This window comes from Stigmatopora nigra, chromosome 9, assembly GCF_051989575.1.
Source record: "Stigmatopora nigra isolate UIUO_SnigA chromosome 9, RoL_Snig_1.1, whole genome shotgun sequence".
NCBI lineage: Eukaryota > Metazoa > Chordata > Actinopteri > Syngnathiformes > Syngnathidae > Stigmatopora > Stigmatopora nigra.
In genome coordinates, this window is record NC_135516.1 from 14,692,594 (window position 1) to 14,712,532 (window position 19,939).

The following is a 19,939-nucleotide window of genomic DNA, read 5'->3' on the forward strand; positions in this document are numbered from 1 at the left end:
ATGGTGAAGATGAGGTGGTTTAGATGACATTAACCACTATTTGACATTAAAGTGATTTTCAATTAAATGTTTGTTGTGTGCTTGACTCTATCAAAAAAGGTATCGTGTCAGAAAAAAAACTTACCCACACTTTCGTCGACATTGTTCTGCCACCCAGAGGACGATCTTGGTGCTGCATCTGCGGTATCTTCAACTGGAAGCACTTGCCTATAAATCCGCTAGGGGGCAGTCTCGCCTGGAAGTCAATATCTTTAGGGTTGACACCCAAACTGTAGTAGAAAAAATACATTCTAAAATCCAGACGCTAATCTGTTCCTATGGCAGAGTCATTTTGAACTTTAAAAAATAAGGCGAGTGGTTAGCACGTCAGCCTCACAGCCCTGGGATCTTGGGTTCAAATCTAGGTCACAGCCTACCTGTGTTCTCCTCAGGCCTGCATGGGTTTCCTCTGGGTACTCCAGTTTCCTCCCACATTTCCCTTAGGGATGGGTATGAATGTGGTAGTCTGTCTCCTTGTGCCCTGCGATTGGCTGGCTACCCATAAAGAGTGTCCCCCGCCTCTGGACTGGAGACAGCTGGAATTGGCTCCGGCACCCCCTGTGAACATAGAGGACAAAGTGGTTCAGAAGTTAGATTGATATATTATTCCAAAAATACATGAGTAAGATGAAAATGAGTGAACTCACGGGCTGACATTGACGGGGCTTGGCGTCCAATCCATTTTGGCCAGGAGAAGTCGGCACTGAAAATTGGTTAAACTTTGTACATCTGGTATGATAGAATAGATTGATCTGACAAATGTGCTGATCGTGTAATAGGCATGATTAATACAACAGAAAGAAATACTGTAAAAAAAAAAAAAAGGGAAAATGAAAGTGCAGCTTTTTTTTCTCCATTTATTTTCATTACTTAATATCATGGGACAGGATTTAAGAATGGTGACCCATTTCAGTCATTTTTTTGTCTCAGAAGGGAATAGATTTGTATAATAATTATTAATAATAAAAACAATAATAATATAAAGTCTGCATTGGTGGGTAAAGAATACACAAATGTACAAGGAAGAGGAAGAGGAGGAGGAAGAAGAAGAGGAGGAAGAGGAGGAAGAGGAGGCACCTTGATCCCCAACTGGATGTGAACATTCCAAGAAAAAGAAAGAAAGAAAGAAAGAAGTGATCCAGTGAAGGTGATGGAAATTCTTCATCTTTCTTCCCAAAAAAAAAAAAACTAAAATTAAAACAATTGTGTCCACACCGATTAAAAAGAAAAGTGGTTACAATTGGCTTCCTTGTCAACGGACAACTTCCTTACCTGCAGCCTTCAAAACAAAAGAAAAAAAAGGAAAAAAAAGAAAAAAAAAACAATTGCTTTGTTGTCGCCTTTTGTGGACGCGAGTGCGCGCTTAACCGTGTGGAAAACAACAAAAAAAAACAACATAAAAAGGCGGCGCTTTTTGTCGTACGCACGTGCCGTCCGGCCAGCCCGGAGGCCCACGTTCACGTTAGCGGTGATATGGCAGACGTCGATACACAAACATTCGGCTGGACGGACGGGGAGGGGGGGGCGCCGAGGCCGATGCCATTGACCCCGCCCCCCTCCCCGCGCCACCGACGACTGGCGAGTCTACAAGATGAACTTCCCTAGGAAGAAGCCGATGAAGATGGCCGCAATGACCACCAGGAGGGAGGGCAGGGTGGCGGCCGTGTTGGTGGCCCCGTGATCCGAACGCGCCATCTTCCTCATGCGAGCGCTGTCGTCCTGCAAGGGGGCGGGGACAAACGCACGCCGTTAACATTAAATATGTCCCGTGTAATATTCATTCTTTGTTCTCTCCCTCATCAAAATGAGATTTCTAAGCGTGAAGCCCTTCTATTGTAGTTTTGCAATTTTAATCTGTTGACACAATGGTGGGTAACTTGTTTTTGCAGAAGCGCCGCATATTTTGAGACCATGACTAATGCCTTAGGAATGCGCCATGTGAATCTACGGCATTTGCTTACAGGAAGAATATAGTAAGTGCGTCCTTTGGTCGTGTAGAATACAGAAATAGCAGTCGTTATTGACAATGCGCCTTTAAATGCCATGCGCCGAATAGTCGTGAAAGCACGAGTAGCTGACCTTAAAGTGCCGGTTCTCCTCTCCCATTTTGCTGATCTCGGCCTGCAACCGCTTGCATTTCTCCAGCACTTTCTTCATCTCGCTGTCGTCCAATGAGGAGGCAGAGGCGTTGGCCATGCTGCCGGCAACGGGGGTTACTACCGTCGAGGCCGCCGGCGTGTCGGCCTTGCTCGAGTTCATCACCGAGGCGGCTTTGCTGGCCTCCACGTCATTCTGCAAATAAAAAAAAAAGCGGAACCACCTTATTTTCTGTACCTGAAATAACTGGACATAAATTGAGATTGGCATCATTTCCTCACCATCTTGTCATTCTCCGAAGGCAGCTCGAAAACGCATCTCAACTTGGAATCCATAAGGTCCTCGGGTTTGGCGTCTTTCCACTGAAAAGAACAAAGTCAGAAAAGGGCTGGTCAATTTGCGACAGGCCTGCCATTTTCAATGTCAGAGGTCACGCTTAAGGGTGCGTGCGCACATTCCTCACCAAAGCGTCCATGTCGGAGACGTTGGGTGGAGCGAAGATGGTCTGAACCATGAATTTGTGTTTGTTCTTCTCATTGGGGTCATAGTCGAAGGGTTGGAGCATCACTGAGGAAGAGGAGGAGGAAGGACACCAAGGTTCGATCATTACAGACGCTAATGAGGATAAAGCGCTTCCGAAAATCACATTCGGGAGTTCAATAATAGGACCGAAAGGGCTCAAGGGGTCCAGAAATTATAATAGACAATAAAAAAAAACAACAGTTCTAACCACGGGTGTCAAAGTGGCGGCCCGGGGGCCAAATCTGGCCCACTGCATCATATTGTGCGGCCCAAGAAAGTAAATCATGTGCCGACTTTCTGTTTTATATTCAAATTAAAATGATAGATATAGATGTACATTAATTTTCCTGATTTTCCCCTTTTTAAATCAATAATTGTCATTTTTTAATCCATTTTTTGTTTTTCGTTCAAAAATCATTTTGTAAAATTTAAAAATATATATAAATATTTCAGTTTTCCACTTTAATTTGGAATATAAAGAAACATTTGGCTCCCTTTTGAAATCCATTAAAAGATTTTCAAATACTAAGAAAAAAAGCTCAAATAAACACTTCCCATAAAAAAACGGAATATTCATGGCTTGAATGAATTGAAAAACGGATTATTAGCAATGAATGAATTATTGCTATAAATATCTTCAAAGTGCTTACCTACCATTCCTGGACATAATTAGCGTGACGAGTTAAAGCCACTTTTAACCAAGTCAATCCACTATCTATTTATAACTAGCCAAACAGCACAATTAAAACTCTTACTAAAAATGACACTTTGTAATAACTGACTATTTTTTTTCATGTCACAAAACCTTCCCAAATTTCTTTTGTAAAAGCCAGAAAATGGCCCACTTTTCTAGGCGAGAAGCTTTGGGGTAAGAGTTTGATTTTATTATTGTTTACATGAATACTGTTGACCTTAACCACTAGCAACTAAGCCTAATTCCTAATATTAACCCTAACCACTATTAGCAAGCGCTACGAATTGTCAGGCAAGACTTACCGGATATGTTGACGGCAGCTCCGGCTTCGATGACGCCGCTGTTGGGCCGTACGCAGTACCGACGCGGTGCCGTCGTCTTGACTTTGAAACACACTCTCCTGTCCGAGGGGTTCTTCAGCTTGAGGTTGGTGGTGACGACATCTGTGAATGGACCTAAAGAAAACAAAGATGGCCGTCAGCTCAAGGGGGGGGGGGGGTACCTGGCATTTTTAAACTGATCGCAGATTGGATAACAAGTCATTTCCGTCATTGGGGAAATTCAAAAGAAGTAAAAAGAGGTTGGCAAAAAGTTCAAAAAGGACTTGTTTTAACAATTGCCAACTCAATTAGGCCAATGTGATTAAGAGGAATAGTTGAATCAAGACTTGTTAGGCTTGCGGTGCCACTCCGTCCGTCCGTCTGGGATGGCTCACGTCCAAACAGACAACGAGATAAGGAGAAATGCTTTCTTTCAAGTGACTTCAAGTAAGATTCAAAGAATTCAAGGCTTGAAGGTCCAGACCACATCAATGACACGGAAATATACTCAACAGTCCATTCACATTTAGGCACATTACTACAATGAAACTGGGCTATTACACTCCAGAAATAGTGATGCCAACTGATATTCAAATTAGATGCCGACAAACTATGCTACTTGACTTCAAATTTGCATACATTTCAACACGTCAGATAAATGAGCTCGCCTTGGAATCAACTATGCGGTCGATGAATTAGAAAATGCAGTAGTTGTAGGAATAGTAGTTGTGGCTAAAGGTTGTGTTAGACATACAATAGATACATTTCATACCATGATGAGCTAACATTGAGCCCTATCTTAAAGGCACAGAGCAGGATTTTGAGAAAATTCACTTTTAGTTGCGCCTTATAGTGTAATAAATAGAGTAAATATGCTACTGAGAATTGGAATCATGATTTTTGAGTGATACAAATGATATGTAGCCAAAATTTAGGAAGCCATCAAAGGCCGAGTTGATGCTCATTACTTGATTACAGTCATACATTGATATGAAACAGCTGTTTAAAAAAAATAACTTGTGATGGCGTATCCAGCTGCCAAGTGTCCAACTTGGTGTCAAGCATTAAAACGCCAAAGTTGCCAAATGGAGATGGACGTCACAAGACGCCACAGGACGCTTCGAATCTCAGGCCAAATGCACTGATTGAGTTTACTTTTGAGTTATGTCGCGGCTTTTCAACTAAATGCAGCTGTCTGGCTAAGTAAGCGCCATAATTGTTAGGAAGATAAGTCACAAGATAAGGGGGTTAGCCGATGTATTAGCTTAAAATATGAATTGCTAAATTCGGTTCTTTAACCAATAGAGTCGGAAGTCTGTGAATTCCATTCAGAGGAGATTTGGAGGGTCGTTTTTTGTAAATATAGCCTTTTAATTTGCTACATTTAGAGTCCATTTGTGGTAGTTGTTTGGTGACCTCCTCACACGGAGAAAATTAGCCGGTTGTGAGGTATTAAGAGCTATGCATTAAGCTTGGCCAGTGTTTACAAAAGGTGGCATTCATGCCCGTTGCTCCCCAGATAAGACGCCAAGCATGACCTGCTTGCAGTACACAGAAATTGTTGTTGTCCTTACACACCGTCGCACACGTGCGCCACTGTGACATTTGCGCGACCTGTACATTTCCGTCAGACGGAGAATGTATGCTTACAAAATCATTTCATAAAGCTAAAAAAATTGCGGTTACCATTGAAAGATGATAAGTATCACCCAATCCAAATTAAGCCCACATTAAACTAACATGGTTAACCCTGTTTGACAAGAACGCTTTCAATATTTAAACTGATTAGATGCTCAAAACATTTCTGAACATTTTTATCATGGTTAATTCATAACCAGATGTTACACATTTGTCCCATTTTAAGCGACGCGAGAAATTTGGACAGCTTGTACTAGTGGTCGGTTAGCACAATGAAAACACATTGACTCCAGTTCAACGTCCCTTTTTGCATCAGGTCTGTTCTGGGGATTCTGTTTTGTATACCAATATTTTAAGGGGAATTTCTACATGATGCAAGACCAGGGTTGGGCAAACTTTTGGGCCCGGGGGCCACATTGACTCCAAAAAATTGACAGATGGGTCGGCACAAGATACGATACAAATAAAAAAGTGCATCCGTTAACAGTACATATGAAACATAAACAGAAAAAAGGACTAAAGTATTAACATAGTCATCACTCCTCATTAAAGTAAAAAGTAAAGTAAAAATGTATGTATTGAGAAATATTAAAATGTCATTTAAAAAAAGATGGAGGGGCTTTAAAACACGAAAACAAAATAAGTGGACAGAGCTACTGCCACTGGCTTCCGGATGAAGGCGCCATCTTGGGGAAAAAAATTAAAATAAAATTGGACAACGTCACGGGCCGTTTTAAAAAACCTAACGGGCCGCATGTGGCCCGCATTCCATATTTTGCCCATGCCTGCGCTAGACAAGAGCACCTTACAGCAAAGTGGAGAAGAGTAGAGCATAAAACAGCAAAAAAAAATCATGAATTAAAAAAAACACTGCGTCAAAAAAAGCACAAATCACAGAGAGTTAGACAAAGTGTCGACCATTAGTATTGCTTTGGATAAAAAAATGAAATATTGAAATAGCAGTTAGCACAAAGCAGTTAGCATTATTTGTTTCCTCCAATTTGAAAAAGCATAGTGGGCATAAGACAAAAAAAGTAACATGGAAATGACTCCAACCATAAATACACAGCGGTTCCACCCACACTGCTTCCATCTATTACCTAACCCCGAGCTGACACCTTGGCTCATCTTGTTGCATGCCAGCCCAGTTTGGGTCCCCCCCAGGCCCACGCGTAATCTAAAAATAGCATGGGGGAGTGGGGGGGGGGGGTTCAAAAAAGGGCTGCCCCCTTGTATCTTACCCGCCGCCGCCGCCAAAGGAATCCCAGATAAAGGAGACGTTATTCCTTTAAAATGATAGGCAATAAAAACATTTTCTTTTGGATGCTGAGAAAGAGCACATGAGCACAAATTCATTGAGGGAAAAAAAGGAACTGCTTGTTGATTTATTTGCAATTGATTGAATTTGTGGGATTAATTCATTATACGGGTTGATTGGCAAAATGGGATGTTTACATTAATTATGTCTATTGGGTTTATTCATTGACTGGCTGCAGTGAGGCAGGCCACTCTTCATTCAAGTCTACAAGTCAGGGTCAATTCAGGACTTTACATTTTACAGGGCTTCATTTTCAGTCACATTTGTTTTTTAGACAAAATAAAATGAGATGAAATATTAAAATCTATTTTCATTTAAAGCATAATATGTTAGGCTAGGGCTTGTCGATTTTTATTTCCAAACTAGTTTTAGTAGTTTATTTTTTTTAACGATAAACACAGAAAACACTAGGTAATTTTTAAAGAAAAACATTTCTACATTAATAAACACTGCCTACCCTTAGCCCAGACAAAATCTCAAAATGCAAAAATCATAAGGGCTCATATCAAACAAAGGTAAAGTGCAGCTTTGAATTATGAGTTTGCACGACTTTTGAGACACACATTGTTAGTTGGCTAATTTGAAAAAAATTAGATAAGAGTACCAGGTTGTGTAAGCAGTAACTCATCTACAGTTAACTTGGCAACCTAGAGGCAACAATTATTCTGCATGATCCACAAAAATCAATAGCTATTAGCTACGACGTTTCAAGATGGCTTCATGAATGACAGTTGTAGGATTTTAAAGTTAGTTTCCACAAGAAAGACAACAACAATTTGAGTGACATATGTAAGGCCTTCAGCTTGTCATTAAGGTTTGCTGTGGCTCCCAATTAAAAATTCTTTATCCTCTGCATAGACTGATTGTAGAGGATAGACGGGACCAATATTTGATGGTGATTTTTGTCATTTACAAGTATTTTTGGGTAGACATTCTTTTTTGAAATCAAAATTAAAAAATAGGCATCTAAAGTGTTACATGGCCCATTCTAGGCCATTTATTTATACGTCAACGCCAAGATTTTACAAATAAAAGTCTGTTATCCCATTTTATTTCAACGTCACGGGAGCTTTGCGAGTTATTGGCGATTTACCAAGGATTTTACACACACTGTACAATATACACTAGTATTATTCATTATGACAGGACAAATTGTTGACATTGTACTGATTGACAACTTCACCTGCGACCTCATCACATATAGTACAATTCCAACAACGTAATGCAACAGTTGGTCTCGACAAATGCTGCAAAACGATAGTTGGAGAACGAGTTTGTTTTTTTAGGGTGAAACTCCACAACGAGATCGTTTTAAAACAAGGCAATACTTGAGTTAGCATGCGCAGCCAACGATTAAATGACACATCATTGATGGCTAGCCAGGTAAAGCTAACACGGGCTGCCTGCCTTCCACCCAAACGCTTGCTTGACATTTTTGCGCTAAAGCTTATTTAGAAACAAATGACGTTTTTCACTTGAACTAAAAATTCGCAAGACCAGTTTAGCAAGTGCCTCATTCCCATTACACACACCGATACGTTTCATTTATAGAGTTGAATTCAAACCTCAAGGGAATGCGTTTTGCAATGCTAAACTAGCTAACACGTTCACTTTCAGCGACGTCAGCATTCCCCGACTCATCGCCATCACCTTGGCCGCCAACGTGGCCTCGAGGCGCGGCTAGCTAGCGTCACGAGAGCGCCAGGACGCAGCGGCGGCCTAACCCAGCCCGGCCCAGCCCAGCCCGACCCGGCCTGGCCGGTCGGCTAGCTAGCTAACTTAAAATGGCGCTTGAACGCTAGTTAGCACGCAGCCTATGACGAGCCACTGAAGGAAGAGTATAAATACATTTTGGAGCACCGGCAACAGGCCGTCGCTCACCGCCGGGACATTTAGCACGGATACTCTCACGGCGGCGAGCCTTACCTTTAAACTTGAGGTCCGAAGGGGGGTCCAGAACGAGGATCTGGTCCAACTTTGACATTTTGGCTAAAGAGGAAGGGGACGCGTGAGAGGGAGAGGAGGGCCACTTGACTCACTGCTAAAGTGGAGTGGAAGTCTGACGGACTCGGCTTGGCTTCTATCTCTCCCTCTCTCTCTCTCTATTAAACTCACCCTCTTTCTCGCTCTCTCTCTCTCCCTCTCTCCGCCTGACGTGCGCGAGCACGTGACTACCAATGCTGGAGCGCGCACGCATTGCACCGGCAATTGAATATAGTAATATGAAATGAACACATTTACGGCTCACTCATACTTTTTGACGAGTTTTTCATAGCATTTCATCAACTATCGACTCAGATAGACGTCCAATTCTTTTTTTTAAAAAAAGAAGGTCTGGCAGTGATTGCTTATCTTTCAGTGCCATTGCATTGATTCAAATGGATTGGACGTCTAGCGTCGTCAATGATGGTCATTTAGTTCAACTGGATTACTCCCTTAATTCAATTTTTCACTGAATGCGATGTTTCAAAACAAACTTTTATAAGGGCCAACACAGCAAAAATGTTCATGAAATCACAAGAGCTCAATTTTCCTATTTGACTTTTTTTAAAATATAAGTTCATGATAGTCATTTTCTTCTTGAAAACTGAAAAGAAATACCCCTTAGAATAGTAAATAAAGTAAAAAGAACTAAAGTGAATCAATTTGTCTAAAGTTTGCAAGACCCATTTCCATTGAAATTAGTTTAGTGAATTGAACAATCCCTGTTCTTAGCAAAGGAAAACACTCAGAAAAATAGGATTATACAATCAATAATTACAATTTTATTACAGTACACAAGTTAGAGTGGTTGCAAATCCGCCGATTCATGCAAAAAGGCACTTTTGGCAACGTCAATTTCAAAATGGCGTCCAGCATTGATGATTAAAGTGTTGCTGCTTAAGAAAAGTTGACAATTTGCAATGGTTAGATTGTAGAAAAGAAAAAGAATTCCGCTTCTGAAGAGTTTAAAAAGAAAATGTAAAAATAGAAAAGAAATAAAAAATATTGTATTCCTTGTAGTGAAAACACTGAAATGGTGGAACCTCCAAAGAGGAAAACAAAAAAACCCTCTGAAATATTTTACTCTTTTCAAAATGATTTTAAAAACGTTTAGGATTAAGAATTTATATCATTCCATTGTATTAAAATCTTAATATCTTTAGTATTCTATACGATTTTGTCAAATTGTGATTTTTTTTAGGTACTCTTTCTTTTGTGACATGAAACGACAACTTTATGGTCATAAAATGTCAAATTTGTCTCATCAAATAAACGTAACCAATTGGTAAATAACATTTTTGAAAGTCTGACTAACTATTTTTCTACCCTACTTTTCCACAGTGGAGATTCCGCTGCAGTTCATTTAATATGTAAACAATCGTAGTAGTAATAGAAGGACGGGTCACATTATTCCAGCAGAGGGCGCCATTGCGTACCCGTCATTGTGCAGCATTGAACTTCCATTATACACAAGTGCTTGTGTATTGAAAGTGTGTTAATGTGCCATTGTAGAGTGCAACAAAAGAGGAGGTTTAAAAGGGAAATACTTTTCAAAGGAGACATTTGACTAAATTAAATCTTGAAATGTAAGGGATACTCCTAACAGCACCTCCTGGTGGTTGGCGCAGGTTGTCGGGTAAGTTTGAAGGATTCGGTGCTTTCCACATCGGGGTTCTCCAGCGGCGGAATCTGTTTACCTGAAAGATATTTATTTTTTTAAATGAATAAAATGCTAAACAGAAAAAAAATCTTATGTAGCCATAAAAAAATTGAAAATTACTCAAATGATACTCAATATGAGACATAATTCAGTTGAACTTTAAGGAAATGATGACCTTTTAACTCAAACCTCTCATTGGCGGATTTGATCACAATCATGCTAAATGCTAACGCCGGCTACATTGACCGATTACAAAGTAGACAACACCTACTGATCTTCTGGAAGAGCTCTTCCACATTGACGGCGTTTCTGGCGCTGGTCTCGATGAAGATGGCGGCGATGGATTCGGCAAATTCTTTGGCCTCCTTCATCGGGACTTCCCTAAAACATATAAAAAAGTGCATCCGTTAACAGTACAAATGAAACATCAACAGAAAAAAAGGAATCATGTATTAACATACTCATCACTCATCAGTAAAGTAAAAAGTATAAAGTACAAAGTAAAAAGGAATGTATTAAGAAATATGAACTGCAAAGAGTCACTGACCTGATGTCTCCCAAGTCGTTCTTATTCCCCGCAATGGCGACAACAATGTCTTCTGGGCCGTGTTCCTTCAGTTCTTTCACCCACTTTTTGAGTGTCTGGAAAGAGTCCTGCACAACAAAATGGACAAAGTTTGTCTCCTGTCTGTAATGTGTGTGGTCAACATATTCCAATGAGGAGCTCACCAGTTTAGTGATGTCATAGACGATGACAGCGGCGGCCGAGCCTCTGTAGTACATCGGAGCTAATGAGTGGAACTAATAAAAGAAAAAATAGACCTGACATATAACAAATGTGACAGAGATGACATATTTTTGTGCATTTTTCCGCAATTTGTAACAAACTAGAAAACATCATGGCGACTTGGAGACGTATTAAACTTCAATTTGACCTTTTAATTGCGCTAAATACATATTTCCAGTAATAATGTTAGAGAAAAATAGAATGAATTTACTATAGAAAAAAATATTTTAAGAAAAATGTGATTTTTTTTGTTATATCCTATTTTTAGGTGTATTTTTCCAGATTTCTCCAAATTAATTTTCATTTAGTTATTTGAAATAGGAAAAATCGATTTGAGATACGAGTATAAATTGACATACAAGCTGGGTCCCGAATTGAGTGTACTCAATATTGATCACATGAGCGTAACACCATGTCCTCGTGACCCTGAATGCTAGTCGGTCACAAGGAAACATGGTACATGATGGATCTTGCGCGAGAAATCCAAGCATGTGAAGAACATCAATAAAAAAAAAAAAAGAAAGAAAAGAATTCTAACCCGCTCCTGTCCTGCTGTGTCCCAGATCAGGAATTTATGCAGCTCGCTCCCAGACGGCACCGTCTTGGTCAGGAATGAGGCGCTACAGAAGAACAGGTAGCATTAGCATTAGCTTTAAAGGAACTGACAGGCTAGTTTTTTGGCCATGTAAGAGAAAGCCACAGCAGGATGAAGCCGGATTTGAACTTGCAGTCTCCAAACCTGAAGGCGGACGTGCTAATCAGGCATTCTAAACCTTGACTGACCTTTGAGAATGTTCTGTTGTTTTCCTGTGCAGCGTTCCTTTAAAACCATCTACTGTTTTTCAATAGGGACAATGAATTTCGGGATTGCGTATTAAAGAATGTGACTTTTGATTGGTCTCACCCTATCGTGGGGCTGATGTTGTGGTCGAAGTGATCTTGGACGAAGCGACAAACGATGCTGGATTTTCCCACACCGGTGTCCTGCAGACAACACACACAAATATGTTCATTTGCAATGTACCGTCACTTTAAATTCTTCATATGAGTTGAAATGAGAAGAAGAAAGGGGCTAGCATGCTAACATTCATTCATTTTTCAATCTTCAAGGTCTTTACTTTCATTTTTATAGACTTTATTGGAGTACTTTCATTCATTTGATTGATAGTTTTCACTCAGTGTGACTGTTGAAAATGAGTCAATTTGTAAAAATGTCAAAAATGTGTCTTCACATATTTCATTCTTGATGTTACCTTGGATATTTCAGGAATTTGCTAATAATAATGATATGCATTACATCCATTAATAATCACTTTTATATAGCTTGGAGTTTTAAAAAAAGTGGATAAAATGATGATAATATTGCCAAATTGTGCCTAATAATTAAGCCCCCAGTACAAATACAATAACAAAACTTTATGAATAAATCTAAAGTCGCAATTATTGATCTTTAACTGGGAAGTGACATATTGTGAAAGGCATTGAAAACTAGTCAGAACTTTTTTCCAAAAGATCATGAAGTGAAAAATTTAAGTATATAGCCTGACAAATGGGGATGACGTCATAACCCTACGAAAATGTTCCCCAATTGTCAGCTGCTCCTGAGGAGACATTGTTTTTGGGTCAACTTCAGATTCACTTCAACAGGTCGCAATTACGTCAACAAAAGTTGACAATACAAGTCGCTACTCAGTTCGGGTGCAATTGTTCAATTTCCTAAATTAGCTATGCTTAAACAAAGAGAAATTCCCCAAAATGGAGGGAGATTAAGAAAAGAACATTAAAAACATGCCACTTACCCCTAAAAGACAAACTTTGAGCTCCCTTATCGCCATGGTGGGTCGACAAAGTGACTTATATCATTATCTGCCAGTAATTAACTACTGTTTTTGTTTCGTCATGCTTAAAACTCGTACTTTATCTGCGCCTCTCTTCTAGGGAGAGAAAAACCCAACCCCGGACTGTCTGACTTGCTGACCATCATCAAGCACATCCCGCACCAAATTTGAACGCACATCCTGTGAGAGTTTTCAAAGTAAAACCTTTTAAAAACAACGATGCGCCCTAGGTGCAGATTTCAGGCTAGAAGATAACACATTTGTAATTTCGAGATGAAAACTAAAGAACTGTATTGCCACTCAGCTCTAAAGTTACGGAAAAAGAAAATATACAAGTCAAATATGCTTTTACTTTTCAAACTTCCCGTTTTATCTTGCTGTAACTACCCTGAACTTTCCATAATACTGTTTATGCTGTGTACTAACTAGACATCGGAAACAAGGGAGATTTAAACGAGAACCCATATTTCCTGCTTGGAAATGTAATACGTTTGGTTTTTTTTTTCCATTTATTTCACGTTAATTAAGTAATATTAAGGAATATTTCAAGTTGAAAACAAATGTCACTGAATTTAAATGGGAAGCTGTAAATTTAACACTGCGTTTGGTAATATTGGGTGGGTGGAAAAAAACATTAGTACTATATTTCATAGGCATGCTTGGGTGCAAATAAAAGAAATTTCTCAAAATGGATGCTTTCTTTAATCTTCACAGCATGTGTTTGTCACAGGGTTATTAATAATACATAAGATCATGTGACCAGAATCAAACAGACAAGATAACGGGTATTTAATTCATGTGGATATAAAAAAAAACAGAAATTAACAGGGATCTGTGACAAATACCCAGATGAAAAAAAACAAGAAAAATATTTAACAAAATGAAAAAAAATAAACATAATTACACTACTACAAATCATCAATTAAAAAGGAAGAAAAATCCCTTTGGAGATGATTGCACAGTAACACTCTTTAAAGCTGTTTTTCTATGATATATTTGTAAATACTTTATATATTATGAGAAAGCTTCCTTTCCATTCGGGTTCATCTTCAATTTAAATATTCATCGCCGTGGCGAGTATACAAAAAGCTTTTTTTTTCATATCGTTCAATCAGTCTTCATTTTGGCACAATGTAATAATGTTGATGAAAATAATTCTTAATGATTGACCACATTGTCATCATATATTATGAGCACTTGTGGTTTCATTCTCGGGGCCAAATATGACCCTCTGGCCGCAGGTTTGAAACCAACTCCAAATCTAGATTCATTTTGTTAACAAGTGGAGACAACACAAAAATATATACTATATTTGTAATAAGCAAGAAGATACCTACGTCAAATCATGAGTTTTCCAGATCGTTAATTATCAATTAATTATGTCAAGCTAAATTCAATTAATAAAAATGAAAAACTGACAACAAATATCATCCACTCCGCACAGTTCTTAATAAAAGCATTATTTTGCTTCAGATGGCAAAAATGAACCCCTTTAAGATCTCGAATGATTTTGTCATGAGATGAAGCATTTTTTCCATCAAAATGTCCGCAAAAGTCCAAAATCAATTCTGATATTTGAAGCCACGACGAGTTTCCTGACCTAAGTTAGTCATTTTGTCAACCAAAAATCTTGAAAATGTCGACATTTCCGCGGTTAAGAAGCCAACTGTGAACAATACATCTTAGGGAAGGTTACGACATGGATTTTTCCAGCTCTGTGGTTATTTCACGGACAGAAAAAAACATTTTTACCTCTTTTTTTTCAATGTAGCCTCTTCACATGTTGCTGTCCCGCTTTTCTTTACTGGGCGACGGTTTAGGGGGATCCTTCGCTGCTTTTCCGACTGTTGCCACGACGGGGGGGCCGGCGCTGGCGATGGCGGTAGTGCTGGAACTGTTGCTTTCGGGGCCCTTTGCCTGCTCCTCGCCCCCGGCGGCTCTCACCTCTGGGCTGGGCTGTGGAGGCGGAGCCTGTTCCGTGGCGGGTGTGGGCGTCGGTTGCGTGACGAGCTCGTGCTGTAGCAGCTTGTTGCTCTGCAGCAGTCGCAGTTGGACGCGGAGCTCCAAGATGGCCTCCTGTTCTTCGTGGATGGCCTGGTTCAGATGGGTGTTCTTGTTCTGGGACGATTGCAAGAGTCATTAGCTCGTTGATTTTTAAAAACATACATCTATACCTATCATTTGAATTGGATTTTAAGACAGATTGACTTTTCCTGGGCCACACAAAATGATTACCTCCAGCTCCTCATTTTGCTTTTGAAGGTCCTCCAGGATCATCTGCAACTCTTCTTCGTCCTCGCTCTCACTCTCACTCTCGGACGAATATTCTTCGGTCTCACTGCGGCCTTGTTGACGACTGAAGAGCCAGCATACGTGTTGTATAATGGCTTTAGGCGGCCATATTAAGAAAGAGCAGCGTGTTACCTCTGGATGTCGGCGATCTCCGCCCGCAGCCTGTCAATCTCCTCCTTTTCGGCGGCAATCTGTCGACGCAAGACTTGCTCCAGGGAGATTAACTCCTCCTGCTCGGTCAATATCTCGTTTTCCTGAGGTGGATACATTTTTTTTGTCATTTTCCATATTTTTGGACAAACAACAGCATTCCCAACAGCATCAATTCGACAAAATGAAGTGTGTGTGTGTGTGTGTATTAATGGCGGCTCGCTCACCTGTGCCATTAAGAGATTGAGCACTTCTTCCTCATTCTCGGTCATCTCCTCTTTGGAAACGTCCTCTTTGGACAAGCTGGCGATCTCCTGGGCGATCTTTGTCTCGCATTCCTAAAGCCACACAACAAAATGAGGAACTCACGTCATGTTTCAGGGATGCTTTCCATGTGAGCGCCCCCTACTTGTCGCTTGGCCTCCCTCAGCTTTCTCTTGAGAGCGGTCAGGATTCGCTGGACTTCCCAGAGGCGCTCCTCTTTGGATAAATCCTTCACACCAGCCTGCAGGTCCCTGTGCAGGCAGTTGAGCAGAAACTCCTGCAACAAAAACAACAAAAAAATGCAATGGTACATCACGGAAAATGAACGAATGACCTTAGCCAAACTCCGCCTCCTCCGAGCTCTGTTTTTCCACGTCCGCCACTCACCTGTCGCCTGATCTCCTCTTTGATACTGTCTTGAGTCTCGGGCAGCGCCGGCATGGTGGCCATGTTGGACCAACGGAGCGGGCGCACTGCTTGTTTCAAGACCACGTCGCCAAACAGTTCTTTAACGTGCGTAAAGAACATGTACAGGACCCGGTTTCCAATCTGTAACAAAGATGAGGCAGGTGGACGTTAAGTTACAACATTTCATTTCAGCGACTATACGGCGCATGGCATTTAAAGGCGCAGTGTCAGTAACGAGTGCCATTTCTGTATTTTATACACACAAAGGACGCAGTGTTTTTATAGACGCAGCCAGGCAAATAGTAGCTAGCTAGTAGCTAGCATTACTATTCCAACTCTGTCTTCCATGCTTCGTAAAGCTGTGTTGATGTCGATTTCCGGGCCACAATCCATTGGGTGTATTGACAAAAGAACTATATATTCCAGCAGTCACTGTGCAGTACTTTTTCTACGGGAAAATAGTAGTACCCAATCCACTGATTTATTTGATTTTATCGTGATAACAATTTTAGTATTGGTCCATATATAAGGCACCTGAATGGTAGGGTTGAGGACGATGGAGATGTTCTGGATGTTCATCTTAGTGTCGGACTCCCTGGCGATGACGTGGTCCATGTGGGTGACCAGCCAGCTCAGCAGGAGGTGGTTCTGCGGGGGCGTCTCGGCCAGCAGCCGTTGGAAGTCGCTCACCTTGTCGCCCTCCCCCTGGCGGCCGCACGCGTCCTCCAGACGCTGCACCAGCTCTCGGCTCAGCAGGTTGTCGGGAAGCTCGCGCAGGTACTGCTTGAGCAGGCTGGCCACCGTGTGAGGGTCGTACTCCTCCAGGCACGGGCACTCCTCGCGGTCGTACGCCATCTTCAGCTCGTCCACCTTGGACTTCATACCTGACGGGGCCAAATCATATATTCCTATTACTAATAAGAGTAAAGACAAATAAAAATAAAGACACCATGTCTTTATTTTTATTGACCAATTTCTCTAGTACACAGGTATCAAAGTAGCGGCCCGGGGGCCAAATCTGGCCCGCCGCATCATTTTGTGCGACCCAAGAAAGTCAATCGTGAGTGCCAACTTTGTTTTAGGATCAAATTCAAATGAAGAGTATAGATTTATATTAAATTTCCTGATTTTCACCCTTTTTAATCAATCATGTCATTTTTTAATCCATTTTTTCTGTGTTTTTAGTTAAAAAATCATTTTTTAAAATCTGAAAATATATTTTAAAAAGCTAAAATAAACATTATTTTAGGTCTATAAAAAACTGAATATTCAGGGACTTTAATCCAGTTCTTTTAATCCATTTATTAAAAAATTAATCTAAATATTCTATTTAAAATGGTCCAGCCCACGTGAAACCAAGTTGACGTTAATGCGGCCCGCAAACCAACCCAAGTTAGCATAGCGTTAGCATACCTGAGACGCGGTAGATGCCTTCACACTTCATGCCGTAGTTCTCGATGTAGTTCACACACTCCCTAAAGATGGCGGGCAACTGGATGCCGTCGTACAGCGCAGTCCGCTTGACCGCCTCCCCCAGGGGGGCGCCAAAGATAGGCCTGAAGGCGGGCGTCTCTGGCGGCAGAGTCTCCGGCTCGGGGGTGGGACCGGCGGCGGGGGCGGCAGAAGCGGCGGTGGGCTTCTTCTTCTTCTTCTTCTCCTTCCACTGCTTGACCACGTCGGCAGCCGTCAGGTCCTTGGACTTCTTATCTTTAGCCTCCTTGAGGCCCTTCTCCTTGACTTTAAAGTCCTTCTCCTTCTTCTTGGAGAAGCTGGGCTTCTTGAAGACGTGGATGCCCTTGGAGCGCTTCATCTTGGACGGACTTTCGGCCTCGTCCGCCGAGCTGTCCTCCTGGAAGGCGGCGTATCCCTCCGCTGGGTCAAAAAAAAAGAGAGAGAAAGAGAGGCTTCTGCTTGAAATGGGAAACAGGAAGGGAGTTGGGCCATAACGGAGGATGCTCGGAAAAAAAGAGGTCAGTCGCTGATATAGCACAACTCCCTGGTGGCAAAACCTGGTAAATTCTAAATCATGTGCACCGTATTTTCACCACTATAAGGCACATATAAAAGTCTTCAATTTTCTCCAAAATATACAAAGCGCCTTATAATCCAGTGCGCTTTATATATGGACCAATACTAAAATTGTTATCACCATAAAATCAAATAAATCAGTCGATAGGTTACTGCTATTTTCCGTAGAAAAGGTACTGTGTGCGCACTGACTGCTGGGATATGTAGTTCTTTTGTCAACACACCCTAGCTACTAGCTAGCTACTTTTTGCGAATGGATTGTGGCCACCTGGACGAATGTATAAAACACAGAAAATGAGGACGTTGATGGATTTGTGGGTGAAGATGACAGTAGTACATTGTAAAATGGCTAAAAAAAGTACAAGCCAACTCAATTTTGCTTCCATTGCCTTTTTAAAAATGTGTTTTAGTGTGTATTTTTAAGCTGGTGTATGTTTTGCCATACCTGGCTGCGTCTTTAAATGCGGTGCGTCCTTTATGTGTGTCGAATACAGAAATAGCACTTGTTACTGACACTGCGCCTTTAAATGCGATGCGCCATATAGTCGTGAAAATACTTTAGTCCTTCAAAAGACAGTTCACTTATATTTTTGTTTTGAAAACGTGAAAACGTGAAAACCCGATTTTGGCACTTGGAATTGAAACCAAAAAATAACTTACTGCGTTTTTCCTTCTTCTTAAACTTATTCTTCTTCTTGCTGTGCTCTTTGTCATCGTCCGAAACGTACGTGTCGGGGGCCTCGTGGTGGAGGCCATCGTGCGGCGGTGACGGCTCACCGGTGCGGTACAATCCGGGAAATTTGGTGGGGCTGATTTCCTCAGAGCTGGGGGTGCGCGCCACGCCGCCGGGGTGCTCCGCCCGTCGCTGCTCAGCGGGGCTGCTGCTGGGCGGGAGGAAGCACTCGGTCATGATGGCTGGGTGGCGCCGATCACGCTCTGCTCGCCATCTTGCCTGTGAAAAAATGATCCGTTCGTCATACAAGGCCATCTCCATTTTCCTTTTAAACCATAAGATTACAATTTGGGTGGTCACGTGACGTACAATAAATCCTTCAAATTGACTTACAAGACTGCTAGCACATTCTATTTAATCATTTGGGTGGAAGTGCCACAAATGATGCAGTGAATGCCTTGATTATTATTTTTCCAAGACGATACAGTACTTAGAACAATGAGGACGCCATTTTGTAACTAATTTCATACTATTTTGGTGTATTAAACCCAACTCCTCAAACGCTTGTAATCTGTTTAGGACCTTATTTAAATCACTGTGATTCTGTTTCTAAATTAAAAGACCTATGAAGGAGGAAAAACTAGACTAACATGTTGGAAACTGTTTACTAAACTATCATTACTTGACAAAATTGGCCCCGAATGAATGCCTTTTTATTCATTAGTTACCAAAAAAAGATGCTAATCCTGCACTAAACCTCTCGTTTTAGCAATTAATCTTCCGCAGGCTATCATGGCAATGTTTTCTTGCGAGTTTTACGTGTTCACTCTACAAAATATGCGGATAATAGCAAAATATTGTCAGGGAAAAGTAGCAAAAAAAGGCTGAACAGGGTGGCCCGTCGAGTATGCTAACAATATTATACACTAGCTATGCTAGTCGATTAGCCTCATCTCCGCAAGCTTAGTACAGATTTGTTCACAATTAAAATGAAAAAAGTACTCATTTAATATGTATTGGTTTGAAGAAATACATGATAACCACTGAAATAATTCAAGTGATAAACTTTACCAAGTGCGGTCAATTCCAAGGCTTGTAGTTTCCGTTTGTCTTGACTTTGTGTACAACAGTCTGCGACTGCGCCATGGGAGTTGCATGCTGGGAACTGTAGTTGGAGAGATAGCAAGCAACCAACCTAACAACTCGCGAAATAGTCATTAATACATTT

The 19,939-nt window shown here is 41.0% G+C and overlaps 3 protein-coding genes across 3 annotated transcripts; all 3 read right to left on the reverse strand.

Moving 5' to 3' along the window:
* Positions 1-876: 876 nt before the first annotated feature.
* On the reverse strand, positions 877-8,779 carry vapal (VAMP (vesicle-associated membrane protein)-associated protein A, like). Its single transcript, XM_077724996.1, has 6 exons — positions 8,555-8,779; positions 3,655-3,807; positions 2,600-2,703; positions 2,418-2,498; positions 2,119-2,331; positions 877-1,758 (listed from the first exon to the last, which is right to left on the reverse strand). The coding sequence occupies exons 1-6, from the start codon at positions 8,610-8,612 to the stop codon at positions 1,624-1,626; spliced, it is 744 nt and encodes a 247-aa protein (XP_077581122.1). The 5' UTR covers positions 8,613-8,779; the 3' UTR covers positions 877-1,623.
* Positions 8,780-9,365: 586 nt separating this feature from the next.
* rab31 (RAB31, member RAS oncogene family) lies at positions 9,366-13,064 on the reverse strand. The gene is made up of 7 exons (XM_077724319.1): positions 12,858-13,064; positions 11,963-12,042; positions 11,597-11,678; positions 11,001-11,072; positions 10,819-10,925; positions 10,543-10,652; positions 9,366-10,308 (listed from the first exon to the last, which is right to left on the reverse strand). The coding sequence occupies exons 1-7, from the start codon at positions 12,891-12,893 to the stop codon at positions 10,211-10,213; spliced, it is 585 nt and encodes a 194-aa protein (XP_077580445.1). The 5' UTR covers positions 12,894-13,064; the 3' UTR covers positions 9,366-10,210.
* Positions 13,065-13,670: 606 nt separating this feature from the next.
* Positions 13,671-19,917, reverse strand: ralbp1 (ralA binding protein 1). The gene is made up of 10 exons (XM_077725142.1): positions 19,783-19,917; positions 18,699-18,990; positions 17,424-17,882; positions 16,545-16,894; positions 15,990-16,151; positions 15,748-15,879; positions 15,566-15,676; positions 15,321-15,442; positions 15,132-15,252; positions 13,671-15,014 (listed from the first exon to the last, which is right to left on the reverse strand). The coding sequence occupies exons 2-10, from the start codon at positions 18,946-18,948 to the stop codon at positions 14,673-14,675; spliced, it is 2,049 nt and encodes a 682-aa protein (XP_077581268.1). The 5' UTR covers positions 18,949-18,990; positions 19,783-19,917; the 3' UTR covers positions 13,671-14,672.
* Positions 19,918-19,939: the final 22 nt, after the last annotated feature.

Bases quoted from the DNA above. Each gene is read 5' to 3' on its own strand.
- vapal (XM_077724996.1), bottom strand. From the start codon at position 8,612: ATGTCAAAGTTGGACCAGATCCTCGTTCTGGACCCCCCTTCGGACCTC. The intron at 3,808-8,554 runs GTAAGGCTCGCC...TGTTTTCTTTAG, and splicing joins TTCGGACCTCAAGTTTAAAG to GTCCATTCACAGATGTCGTC. The intron at 1,759-2,118 runs GTCAGCTACTCG...GCCCCCTTGCAG, and splicing joins AGGAGAACCGGCACTTTAAG to GACGACAGCGCTCGCATGAG.
- rab31 (XM_077724319.1), bottom strand. From the start codon at position 12,893: ATGGCGATAAGGGAGCTCAAAGTTTGTCTTTTAGGG. The intron at 11,073-11,596 runs GTTAGAATTCTT...TTCTTTTATTAG, and splicing joins ACACAGCAGGACAGGAGCGG to TTCCACTCATTAGCTCCGAT. The intron at 10,926-11,000 runs GTGAGCTCCTCA...TTTGTTGTGCAG, and splicing joins TCTATGACATCACTAAACTG to GACTCTTTCCAGACACTCAA.
- ralbp1 (XM_077725142.1), bottom strand. From the start codon at position 18,948: ATGACCGAGTGCTTCCTCCCGCCCAGCAGCAGCCCCGCTGAGCAGCGA. The intron at 16,895-17,423 runs GTATGCTAACGC...TGGCCCCGTCAG, and splicing joins AGGCATCTACCGCGTCTCAG to GTATGAAGTCCAAGGTGGAC. The intron at 16,152-16,544 runs GTGCCTTATATA...TCTTTGTTACAG, and splicing joins TCCTCAACCCTACCATTCAG to ATTGGAAACCGGGTCCTGTA.